Source organism: Camelus dromedarius, chromosome X (assembly GCF_036321535.1).
Source record: "Camelus dromedarius isolate mCamDro1 chromosome X, mCamDro1.pat, whole genome shotgun sequence".
Classification (NCBI taxonomy): Eukaryota; Metazoa; Chordata; class Mammalia; order Artiodactyla; family Camelidae; genus Camelus; species Camelus dromedarius.
Window position 1 is genome coordinate 13,915,675 of NC_087472.1, and position 12,743 is coordinate 13,928,417.

The 12,743-nt window shown below is 36.3% G+C and overlaps 1 protein-coding gene across 1 annotated transcript in view; it reads right to left on the reverse strand.

Moving 5' to 3' along the window:
* ADGRG4 (adhesion G protein-coupled receptor G4) overlaps positions 1 to 12,743 on the reverse strand; it is an 82,756-nt gene that overhangs the window by 23,027 nt on the left and 46,986 nt on the right. Inside the window, exons 11-13 of the mRNA XM_064482577.1 lie at positions 10,144 to 10,360; positions 8,867 to 9,029; positions 2,022 to 2,156 (exon numbers count right to left, since the gene is read on the reverse strand). Coding sequence (XP_064338647.1) covers positions 2,022 to 2,156; positions 8,867 to 9,029; positions 10,144 to 10,360 — 515 coding nt within the window. The remainder of the gene's footprint in view (positions 1 to 2,021; positions 2,157 to 8,866; positions 9,030 to 10,143; positions 10,361 to 12,743) is intronic.

Sequence of the window (12,743 nt, forward strand, 5' to 3'; positions counted from 1 at the left end):
TCTGAGATGATACAAAGAAATTATAAGTTTACCAAAAGGATCTGAGTGCTATGAACCACATTCTTAATTTTCATTAAAATATTTATTCATGAACTGGGTTGTCCTGGGTCCAGCCTAATTTTTTCCATTAAAAAGGTCTAATAAATATATAGCTACTGAAAACATGTTAGCACAGGGCTAGCTGCCATGAAAATAAAACGTGCCTGAGCCATGACATCCCACAACCTCCTTGAGAAAATCAACCTAGAAATGAGGCAGAGGTGTAAGACAAGAATACAAGCAAGGGGTGAGGAGGAGAGCAGGGGCTCACAAACTCCAGGCAAACTTCCTGGATGGGATTTGAGCTAACCCCACAGGAACAAATATAATTGAGATAGAAAGGGGAGCTGCTACGGAATTCCAGGAGAATGGAACACCCTACAGATATAGCTGGAGATAATGTGTTGTATTTGAGTTAGTATGTGATATGTTTAAGCTGGTCCAGTACAAGCCGCCCCCCCCCACCTCCAATAACTATGAACATTTAACCATTAGAAATTCATTTATTTGGATAACCTCTCTAGAAAATGCAAATACCCTAGGGCATTCATGTATGGACCACTTAAAATACTTGAACTTTGGAGTTAGATGCCCTGGGTTTCATTCCTAGCTATGTCACTTCCTAGCTGTGTGACTCTGGGCAAAATTACTTAACTTCTTTGCCTTAGTCTGCTAGGGCTGCTATAACAAAGTCCAGATTAAGTGGCTTATAAACAACAGAAATTTATTTCTCACAGTTCTGGAAGCTGGAAGTCTAAGATCAACCATGCCTACATGGTTGGGTTCTAGTGAAATCCTACTCTCTGGTTCATAGGTGTCACGTTCTTACTATGTCCTCACATGGTGGAAGGGGTAAGGGAGCTCTCTAGGACCTCTTTTATAAGGTTACTAAATCTCATTCATGAGGGCCCCACCCTCATGACCTAATCACCTCCCAAAGGACCTACTTGCTCATACCACCACGTTGGAGGATGGGATTTCAACACAACAATTTGGGGTGGACACAAACATTCAAACCACAGCACTCTTTGTCTTGGTTTCTTGTGAGAAGCAGGTGAGACATTAAGTGTAAATACTAACAATTAATAGGGATCATCATCAACAACGTCATGCAAAAACTCTGACTGCTGTCTTCCTGACAGTGAGATGAGACAGAGCAGGCTGAAAAAAAATGAGCTTTGGGTTAGGCAGAGCCCCAAGAGAGGCAAATAATAAAAGCAGTACAAACATTTATATGGGGCTTATTATGGGCCAAGCAATATTCTAAGCACTTTAATTAGTATTATGTATTAACTCCTTTGATCCTTCAGCATCTCAGTGAGGTACTACCAGTTTCCTGTTTTACACAGAAGAAAACTAAAGCACATGGGGGTTGAGTAACTTGCTCACAAGTTCACACAGGTAGACAATGGCATAGCCAGCATTGAAGTCAGCACCTGGCCCGAGTCCATGCTGTTAACCACCACATCATACTGCCTCTCTGTTTTAATAATGGGTGACAACAGGAGCCCTCAGAGAAGGTTCTGTGGAGGTGGTGGGAAGGAGCAAAAATATCTGTAGGCAAGTGTCCTCCCGGACACCACTCAGCTTCAAGTAATTGGCCCTGAGAGATGGGCATATTGGCTTTGAGGAGCCAGGGAAGATTTGGGAGGGGAAAACTGACAAGCCGAAATGGCATTTCATCAGGAGGACTCGCTGTTCTTTTCTGGTTTGGAAAAATCTTGAGGCCTCTGTTTGGTCACCAGATAATCCTTAAGGTCCCTTCTAAAGCTGAGAAGCTGTGAAAATGAAAAAAATCGTGGAACATCATTAAAGCAGATGTTGATTCATGTTGAGGGCCAGGGGTTGTGCTGGGAGACTTGTGGAATAAATCAGAGAGCATATTCTAAAATAAACAGAACATTGTGAAAATAGCAAGAGTACGTAATTATAGTGAGTCACCATTTGTCAGTTCATGACAGTTACCAGAGGCAAGAACTTACCTTAAAGAGTGAAGTTTGGCCAAAAAAATTAAACAAGATGGTATGTAAGTTGCTAAGAGGAATTCTCTCCCTCAGTGATTTAGGTAAATATATGGAGGCCAAAACCCTCCCCAGAGGGACCTCACCTAGGTAAATCTGCCAAAAAAGAAAAAGCCAGAAAATGAAAACTGGAGTCATCACCCATCAACTCAAAATCCTCCCCACCTCCCACTCTACCCCCAGCCTCAGCCCCATAGCACCACACGGGGGGCTGAAGGGTGGGAACTAGCTCCACCAGCTATGCTACACCTTTTACATGCACACATGCACGCCATGTGCACTCAAATCACAGGCCAAGATGTGACTCGGGCACAGACCAAGACACACACACATACCACCTTTTCCTTTCTCATACTATCCTTGAATTTCTCTCCCTTCAATCTGCTTCCACCTGGGTATTCATAGAGGTAGAAAGAGTAGACTGACAAATAACGTGATTTGCCACGATTCTCAGAAATAAAGGCTAGTCTTCAAAGGCAGGCCACCTTCTCCCATATAGTTCTGGGGCAGAGGGGACCAGAAAGGAACCAATACAATGTAAATAGGCACTTGTCTCACAGTTTATTGAGCAATGCTTTTGTTAAAAAGTAGGGCAGGACTATGGAAAACAGTATAGAGTTTCCTTACAAAACTGAAAATAGAGTTACCATATGATCCAGCAATCCCACTCCTGGGCCTATATCCAGAGAAAACTCTACTTCAAAAAGATACATGCACCCCAATGTTCATAGCAGCACTATTTACAATAGCCAAAACATGGAAGTAACCTAAAAGTCCATCAACAGATGATTGGATAAAGAAGATGTGGTATATCTAGACAATGGAATACTACTCAGCCATAAAAAAGAATAAAATAATGCCATTTGCAGCAATGTGGATGGATCTAGAGAATCATACTAAATGACATAAGTCAGGCAGGGAAGGACAAATATTATATGACATCACTTATATGTGGAATCTAAAAAATGACACAAATGAATCTATATACAAAACTGAAACAGACTCACAGACATAGAAAACAAACTTATGGTTACCAGGGGGAAAGGGGTGGGAGGGATAAATGGAGAATTTGAGATTAGCAGATACTAACAACTACATATAAAATAGATAAACAACAAGGTCCTACTGTATAGCACAGGGAACTATATTCATTATCTTGTAATAACCTATAATGAGAAAGAATACATATAAATATATGTATAACTGAATCACTAAGCTGTACACCAAAAACTAACACAACATTGTAAATCAACAATACTTCAATTAAAAAAAAAAAGTGGGGCAGGGAAGTGAGGCATTACCCATTAGGAATTAGAGGCTCAGTATCAGAAGAACTTGCTGATTAGATTGGTAATAGCATTTGATAAGTACTGGCACATTTTTGAGAGAAGAAGAGGGCGTTACCAATAATTACAGTGGAACCACAGTCATAAACCTGGACTATCCCAGGAAAAACAGGGTATATGAGCATCCTTACATGCATTCTGTCATTTAATCTCTCTATTAACTCTGAAAAGAATGTTGTATCATACCAGGAAATGAAAGCTCAGAAAGGTTAAATGACTTATCTAGGGTCACACAGCTGAGATATAGTTGAACAAAGATTTATGTGATTTGGACCCACATTTTCCCCATTATCCATGCTACCTTTCAAGGGACTATTATCTAGCTGGTTATATCATGGGGAGATGAAAGTTTGTAATATTTCTAAAAATGAATTGTGAGCCCAAAAGCCATGGGTTATGATTTAGCTTCAACATATGAGCACTTTGGCACCAACAATGTCATTGGGGTTGGTTGGCTTATTTTTCTCCACCAAGATTTATAATAGAAAACCCTACACATATGGGAAACTATGTTCAATATCTTGTAATAACCTTTAATGAAAAAGAATATGAAAACATAAATAAAATGATTAACTGTAAAAAAAAAAAAAACCTACACATAAACAAAATGCAGTGAGAAAGCATTTGCTTCCAGTACAGCTGACTAGCTCCTAATGGACTCAACCCTCCTGCATATAACAACTTCACAAAATAGCAATGACCTGAAGACACTGGAAAATGAACAAAAGCAGGCAGATTCTGGAGAAGAGTAGACACTTGGAAAAAGGTGACATCACAAGGTGAGTTACCTGTTCTTAGAACTTTTAGCCAGACGGCAGCTGAAACGAACACCGTGAAGGACACTCAAAATTCTGATAGAAAACCTGCAGTCTTTGTGGCATGAAGAAGCAGAAAACAAAGGTCAGTGTAACCACAGCTACTGGAAGCTCAGGAGGAGATCTTTGAGAGGAAAGAGCTAGCGATGGGGAGCCAAAATCCTGAGTATAATTTCTGCTTGACCTCTGAACCGCATATGTACAGGACAGACTCCAACTAAGGATAAAGGAGTTAACTGAGATTTGAGCTGCCATCCAAGAGATGGAATCTTAATTGTCTGGTATAACAAAAACAATAATCTTCAGAGAAATATAGTAGAATCCAGAGTCTCCACAATATACCATTCACAAAATCCAGGACAGGATCCCAAATTATCCCATATGTTGATAAAATGAATAGGACCCATTTTCAAGTGAAAAAGACAATTAGTGAAGCTCAACCTTGAGATGACCCAGATATTAGTTAGCAGACAAGGATTTTAAAGTAGCTAGTATAACTGCGCTCGGGTATTTAAAAGAAATATGTTTGCAATTAATGCAAAAAGAGGAAGTAACAGCAGAGAAACAGAAGAAGAAAAGAGCAAAATGGGCTTTCTAAAACTGAAAATACAATATTAAAATTTTAAACTTGCACTGAGTAGGTTCAATCATAACATGAAGATGACAGAGGCTGGTGAACTTGAAGAGAAATCAATAGAAATTATACTATCAGAAGGCTAGATAGTAAAATGATTGAAAACATGAGCAGAATCTCAGGAAGCTGTGGGGCAGCATCAAAAAATCTTACATACATGTAACTGGAATCGCAAAAGTAGAGTAGAGAGAGAATGGTGAAGAAGCAATATTTAGAGAAATAATGGTGGAAATCTCCCCAAATTTGGTGAAAGATATACATTTACAGACTCAAGAAGCTCAGCAAACCTCAAGCAAGATAAAGAAAAAGAAGAACGTGCCCAGGCACATAATAGTCAAGCTTTAAAAAAAAAAAAAAACAAAGAAAATATTGAAAGCAACCAGAGAAAAATGTCACATTACATATCATAGAGGAGCAAAAATTCAAATGATTACTGATTTCTGACCAGAGAACATGGAGGCCAGAAGAGAATGGAGCAACATCTTTAAAATGCTGCGGGGTGGGGGGTGGAAATGCTGCCAATCCAGAATTTTCTAGAATAAAGAATAAAGGCAAAATAAAGACATTTTCAGATAGATGAGAACTAACAAAATTCATCACCATCAGACTTTATACTACGAGAAATACTAAGTCAATTTCTTCAGGGTGAAGGGAGATGTTACCAGATGGAATGCTGAGTTTTAGGAAGAAAGAAAGAACATTAACAATGATAAATATCTAAATAAACAGAATAGACTACTTTTTTCTCTCAATTTCATAGGACTCTTTAAAGCAATGATTATAGCATTGTCTAGTGGGGTTTCTCATCTGCCTAGTTACAATATATACGACAACTATAACATAAAAGACAGAGGGTATAGATGGATAAATATGGTTAAAGTTTCTACATTTTACATTTCTACATGAAGTGATACAATATTACCTCTAAGTAAACTGCAAAAATATAAGGATGCATATTGTAATCTGTAGAGTAACCATTAAAAAATAATGCAAATAGATATAACTAAAGAGACAGTAAAAAAAAATTCAATTATAAAAAAAAATTTAAATAAACCAAAAGGAAATAGGAAAGGAGAAAAAAAACAGAGGGACAGATAGAAAAAAAAAATAGTAGTCTTAAATCCAACCGTATCAAAAAAGATGTTAAATATTAAAGGACTACACACTCCATTAAAAGGCAAATACTTTCAGGATGGACAAAAAAGTGAAATACAAACTATGTGCTATTTATAAGAAGTACACTTTAAATATGAATATCACAAATAGAAAGTAAGTGGATGAAAAAACATTTTATATATATATATATATATACAGTGAGCATAAGAAAGCTGAAATGACTATATTAAAATCAGTTAAAAAAAGACAAAGCATATTATCAGAAATAAAGAGGGCTATTTCATAAATAAGTTAAGATTAGAATTATTATTAGGAAGACAAAACAACATCAATGTGTATTCACTTAATAACAGAGCCCCAAAATAAACAAGGCAAAATTTCACACAACTAAAGGGAGAAATAGACAATTTCACAATCAAAGCTGGAGATTTTAACATCCCTCTAAACTAGGAAACAATTAAGGAAAAACATGAATAAAGATATAAATGATCTGAACATTATCAACCACCTTGAGACCTAACTGATATTCATAGTACAATATATTCAATAACTGTAGAACACATATTTTTTCAAGTGCATATGAAACACAAAAATAGATCATACACTGGGCTATAATACAAATTTCAATAAATTTAAATGGGTTGAAATTATACTGAGTACATTCTACGATTAAAATGAAATAAACAAGAAATCAGTAGCAATAATATATTTTAGATATCTCCCAAATATCTGCAACTTGAAGAATACACTCCTGAATAATCCATGGATCAAAGAAGAAAGTAGGAAATATTTTGAACTGATTGACCATGAAAATACAATATATCAAAATTTGTAGACTACCACAGTGCTTAGAGAGATATTTATAGCTTTTGATAACTAAATTAGAAAAGAAGAAAGATCTAACATCAATGGTCTGTGAATCTACCTTAAGAACCTAGATAAGGAAGAGCAAAGAAAACCCAAAATACAGGGAAGGAAATAATAAAGAGCAGATATCAACAAAATAGAAAATAAACAAAAAAATTAGCAAAGCCAAAAGCTGGTTACTGGAAAGGATAAACAAACTTGAAAAACCCTAGCTATACTGATCAAGAAAAGAAGAGAGAAAAAGAAATTATCAAGAATGAAAGAGGGATTACTCTTATAGATCAGAGATGTTGACAAACTGATCAGGAGGCCAAATCCTACCAAATCTATTCTCCCAAAATTGATCAATAGCTTCAACTCAATTCCAGTTATAATCTCAGCAAGTTTTTTTTAATACAAATTGATAAGGACATTTTGAAAATTCACATGGACGTGCAAAAGGCCTAGAATAACCAAAGCAATCTTGAAAAGGAACAAAGTTGAAGGACTCACACTACCTGACTTCAAGACTACAGGAGTAAAGATAGTGTGATAATGGCATAAGCATCTACAAAAAACTTAATGGAACCAAATAGAAAGTTCCAAAGTAGACCTGCATTTACAAGAGTATTTGCTATTTTGTCAACATTGCCAGAGCAAGCCAAGGGAAAGAAAAGTCTTCAATAATGGAACAAAATTAACTCGAAACCATACACCACACCATGCCTCACACTATACACAAAATTAAATTCAATTAAGTAGGATTATAGTCCTAAAAGTAAAAAACTAAAACCATAGGTCTTTTAAAGGAAAAAGTATCTTCATGACCTGCAAAGATTTCATAGGCAAGTCATATGCTGTTATTCACAGAAGAAAAAAACTGATAAATTATACCTCATCAAAATAAAACGTACGCTCTTCAAAAGACACCACTGAACAAATGAATAGGCAAGCCAGAGAAAATATTTTCAAAACATATATTCGACTTGTGTTCAGAACTTATTTTTAAAAATGCCTACAAATCAATAATAAAAAAACAAACAACACAATTTAAAATTGGCTGAAAATTTTTTAACAGATACTTCACCAAAGAAGATATATGAATGGTCAGTACAAAAATCAAAAATCACTCCACATCATTATTCACTTTAGAAAACAAATTTCAACATACATCTTCACTTCTTACAAGTTTACACATACATCTTATGAGCCAGCAATTCCATTCCTAGGTATTTTACTCAAGATATATGAAAATATATGTCTACACAAAGACTTTTGCATGAATCTTCAGTGCAGAACTAAACATAATAGCCAAAAACGAGAAACAATCCAAATGTCCATCAGCTGGAGAATAGATAATCAGTGGTATAAGACATATAATGGAATATTATTCAGCAATAAAAAGAACAAACTACAGAAACAAAAGAATGAATCTCACAAAAAAAAAACCCATTATAGTACATAGAAGAAGCCTTACACAAGAGAGTACATATTATATGATTCCATTTATATAAAGTTATAGAATAGGCAAAACTATAGTAAAAATGAAAAAATCAGAACAGTGGTTGCCATGGGCATGAGGGGACTTCTAGGGGTGATAGTGATGTTCTATATCTTGATAGGGCTTTGAATCACACAGATGTACACATTTGTCAAAAATCACAGAATGTATGCTTAGAATTTGTGCATTTCCCTGTATGTAAATTTTATAATTTTTTTAACTATAAATTTTAAAATGCTGCTCTCCCAAACTGTTCTAAGCAAGGTTTGGTGGCCTATGGCCTGCCAAAGGCTGAGATAGTGTGGAGTAGGGGAAAGGGCCCAGACAGTAAATCCAGACAGACATAACTTTGACTCCTGGCTCAGCCATTAGGCTGTGTGTCTTTGGGCAAATTACTTAACTTCTCTGTTTCCTTATCTGTACAGATGTAACGGTAGCCCAATGCCCAACATATAATAAGTGTTCCATAAATGGTAACTAATAATAAACCGACATTTGAGATGATTTGGGGTCACAGGGCCAAAAGTGACCAAAGGAGCTGAACTCACCTCAGGGTCTGTGCCTTCTTCAAAGGAGCGAATGCTGAAGGCCATGCCTTCAAATGTGTGGTCCACCCGCAGGACAGCCAAAGCCAGCCTGGCCACCGTCAGATTTGCTGTCCTTCCAGAAAACTCCATCTTGTGACCAGCACGCTCGATTATCCTCAGAATTCTGCAAGAAATGACAGGAAAAGAATAGTATCCCTAGCTTTTTAATGTAAAACTCATCCTCCTTATAAGATTTCCTCAATGTGAAATTTTTCTTTGCATTTTAATCACTATCTTTATGTTGCTCAGAAATTAGTAAATAAGATCACAGACTTTGGAGTCAGCCTGGCTGAGGTCTAAATCTTAGCTCCTCCAATTTCTGTGTGGGCAAGTCAAATGACTTCATTGACTTTCAGTTTCCTCACCTGCAAAGTCTGCGTTAATGTGAGTACTCATCTTAAAAGATTGTTTTAAGGATTAAATGAAATTGATATATTATGTAAAGTCAGATCCTGCAGGGCCTCAAGAAATTTGGATTTTATTCTATATGTAATGGAAAGCCACTGAGTGGTTTTAAAAGCAAGAGAATGATATGATCTAATATATACATTAAAAGATCATTTTGGCAATTATGTAGAAGATAGACCATAGAGAGGCAAGAGCAGAGACTGGGAGACCAGTTAAAAGGTTATTGTAGAAGATCAGCTGAGAGAAATGGAGCTAGGACTAGGGTGGCAATGGAGAGAATTAGACACATTTCAGGAATATTTAAGGGATTTAAAAAATGATGCACAGCATGATATTGTAAATAACTATACTTCAAGAAAACACAAAATTTTGCATTAGTTGAAATTATACATAAATATATATTTATATTCACTTTAAAAACAATAACAACAAAAATTATGTACAGTGACTCATATAAGCCTTGGTTATTGTTTGGCTGTGAGGTAGAGGGAGGTAATTAGTGTTACTCTCAAGTTTTTTGCTTGAGCACTGAGTGGATGCATTTTATAGAAATGGGGAATATTGGGGGAGCACCACGACTGGAAAAAAATTGGAGGTTTGGTTTGGGGTAACTATTTATTTGGAAAGTTGCTATCATGAAGGTTCAGTTAAAATTTGAATGCATTCTTTCACAATTGGAATTTCAGTAGGATGACCCCATTGTATTGTCCTATTGTCAATGCCAAGCTACCTGACCTTTAAAATTGGTGATGATGGTATGCAAAGGAATTAATAATATATGTTTTAAATATTTTGAAATAAATTTATTTTACCAAAGTATTAGTACTTACTCATTGCTTACTTCATGTAGATCAGATAATGAATTGTTTTGCTTTCCCAAAGCAGCATCGATTATTTGTAATATAGTCTGGGTTAGGTTCATACTTATCTCATCACATTGTGAAATATCAGATACTTTAGAAACAATAGTCTTTGTTTCTTCTTCATCCAGAAGAGGGGATTCATTTATTAAATTAAAAATGTGCTCTGCAACATCATTTGCATTCTCTGGGGAAAGAAAATTGAAACGTAAAACCTGCATTACCTAGTTTGAGGCCATGCTGATCTGCTTCCTTCCCTTTAAAAAGTAAAGGCAGTGAAATGGAAATACACACCGAGTTAACAAAATTTACAGACGGAAATGCTGGGCCTCAATTTCTACAGTCGATGGAGTCCCAGAAAGTAGCACATAAGTCAAGTTTTTATTCATTAAATTCTTTTTTTAAATACTCCCCCAGAGAAACCTTTCTTGTTGCTAAAGATTATCTTGCAATTAGATTCTAATTAAGACTTTTGAGTATTGGATTGAATTAAGTAGATCCCACCTGTACTCAAATATCAGCACTCAGTCTATGTTTTCATAATCAAGGGTGGTGATTATATTTTTCTGTCAAGAACCAGCAACACACAGAACAATAGCAAATATGAGCCACATAACCAATAAAAAAGCAACTTAAGTTAGATTTTTCTAGATAGTAAGAACAATATCTATTAACTCATCCACTTTTTTCACTTTTTATTATGGAAATTTAAAAATATGCACAAAAGTACGAAGAATCGTATAATGAATCCCCATATACCCTATGAATCACCTAGCTTCCACAAGTAGAAGAGCTAACCTTGTTTTATCTACAATCCCACCCACCTTCCCCCAACCCTAGATGATTTTAAAGCAATTCCCAGACATCATATCATTTCATCCATATGCATCTCTAAAACAAAGGATCTTTGTTTGTCATAACCACAATGCCAGTATCGTATCTTCTAAAAGTTAATAATAATACTCAAAATCATCAAATATCCAGCCAGTGCCCAAATATCCTTATATCTCATAAATGATTTTTTAAAATAGTTTTTGGTTTCAATCATCACCTACTTTTAAAGTTAAGAGCTTCATTAAACAAATACAAAATTAAGCAAAATTAGATTCTAGTTCCATATAACCCATAAAAAGCTGGGCTCCCTCATGGTGCCTTCCTATCTTCAAGCACTCACATTCAAGTCCAATAACTAAAATATAATGGAAAATAATCAAAAAATACAATCGGTTGAGAAAAATTCCAGAGAGAGATAACACCCATAACACACTTAACCCAGGTTAGATTACAAATAACCAACTCTTTCTCCCTCTGTTTCTCCTTCTCTTTCAATGTCCTCCACAGCTGGTGGCATCGCCCTAAATCTCTCTCCTGCCCCAAGCCCCGCACAACTTTACTCCCAACATAGCCCACACAGGTTGTTGTGTTTTTTGTTTCTCCTCTTTTCCTCTCATTTTCTTGCTTTAGTCGTCCCCCACCTCACAAACAACTCTCTGTCCTAGTCAATGTAAATTAAGCAATCTTAACTGAGACCCTCTCAATTTTCTCTCCTCAACCATTACTCCAATCTGCCCAACAATGCCTTACGCAGGACCCGAGGCAGCAAAGAGAGTTCTCTCTGAGGAGACAGTAAGAAGGGAGAAGCCTGAATAAGTTGAAATTACTTCTAAATTAATATTTTATCTATACTACATCTATCTTCTGGTCAGTTAAAGAAACTGAGAAAACAATAAGACTAGGGATGAAAGAAAAATAGAGTGTGCTCATTCACAGATCTCTCTACTGCTCTTATTAAATTGTTTAGGCTTTCTTGTAAATGGGATAGCCAGAGCTGCCTACCTGGAGCCATTATTCTTTGGGCTTCAGTGGTATGACTTCACTTCATGCAGTCTCAGCTGTGGCAGAATGAAAGTAAAGAACAGGCCAATGGAAAACTAACTATATTGTGGAAAGTAGTTACAGACTTTTCATCAGGAGTCACATGATTTTTAAGAAAAATTCAGGGACAAATTACACTCATTGTGTAAAAATTCTAAGTCCCCAAGCAAAAGCAATCAAAGGAATCTTCCCTTATTAGTTGTAGAATAAATAGATCCCCGTTGCTTGAAATGGTTAAAATTTGTCTGCCAGTAATTACAACAATCAAAACAATAATAACATCTGTTATTATTGAGCAATTTCTATAAGCCAGTATTCTGGTTATCTACTGCTATGTAACAAACCTCTCCAAAACTTAATGACTTAAGACAATTTATTGTTATCGTTCAGGGTGCTGTGTGTTGACTAGCCTCAGCTAGTCATGGAGCCACTCATGCAGGTCTAATCAAATGGCAGCTGGGACTGGAGTCATCTGAAAGCTGGACTGGGCTGGAAGTCCAAGATGGCTCACTCACATGGCTGGCAACTGATGGGCTGGTCAGTCGGGGCTGTTGGCATTTGAAGGTCCGTTGGGTCAGTTGAGGTTCTTTCCTATACATGGCCTTTCCCACTGGCTTGTGGTGTGCCGGAGCCAGCTTGTATCAACTTGTGAGAACCAAATGTTACATTTTCAGGAACTTTGTGAGTCATTATTA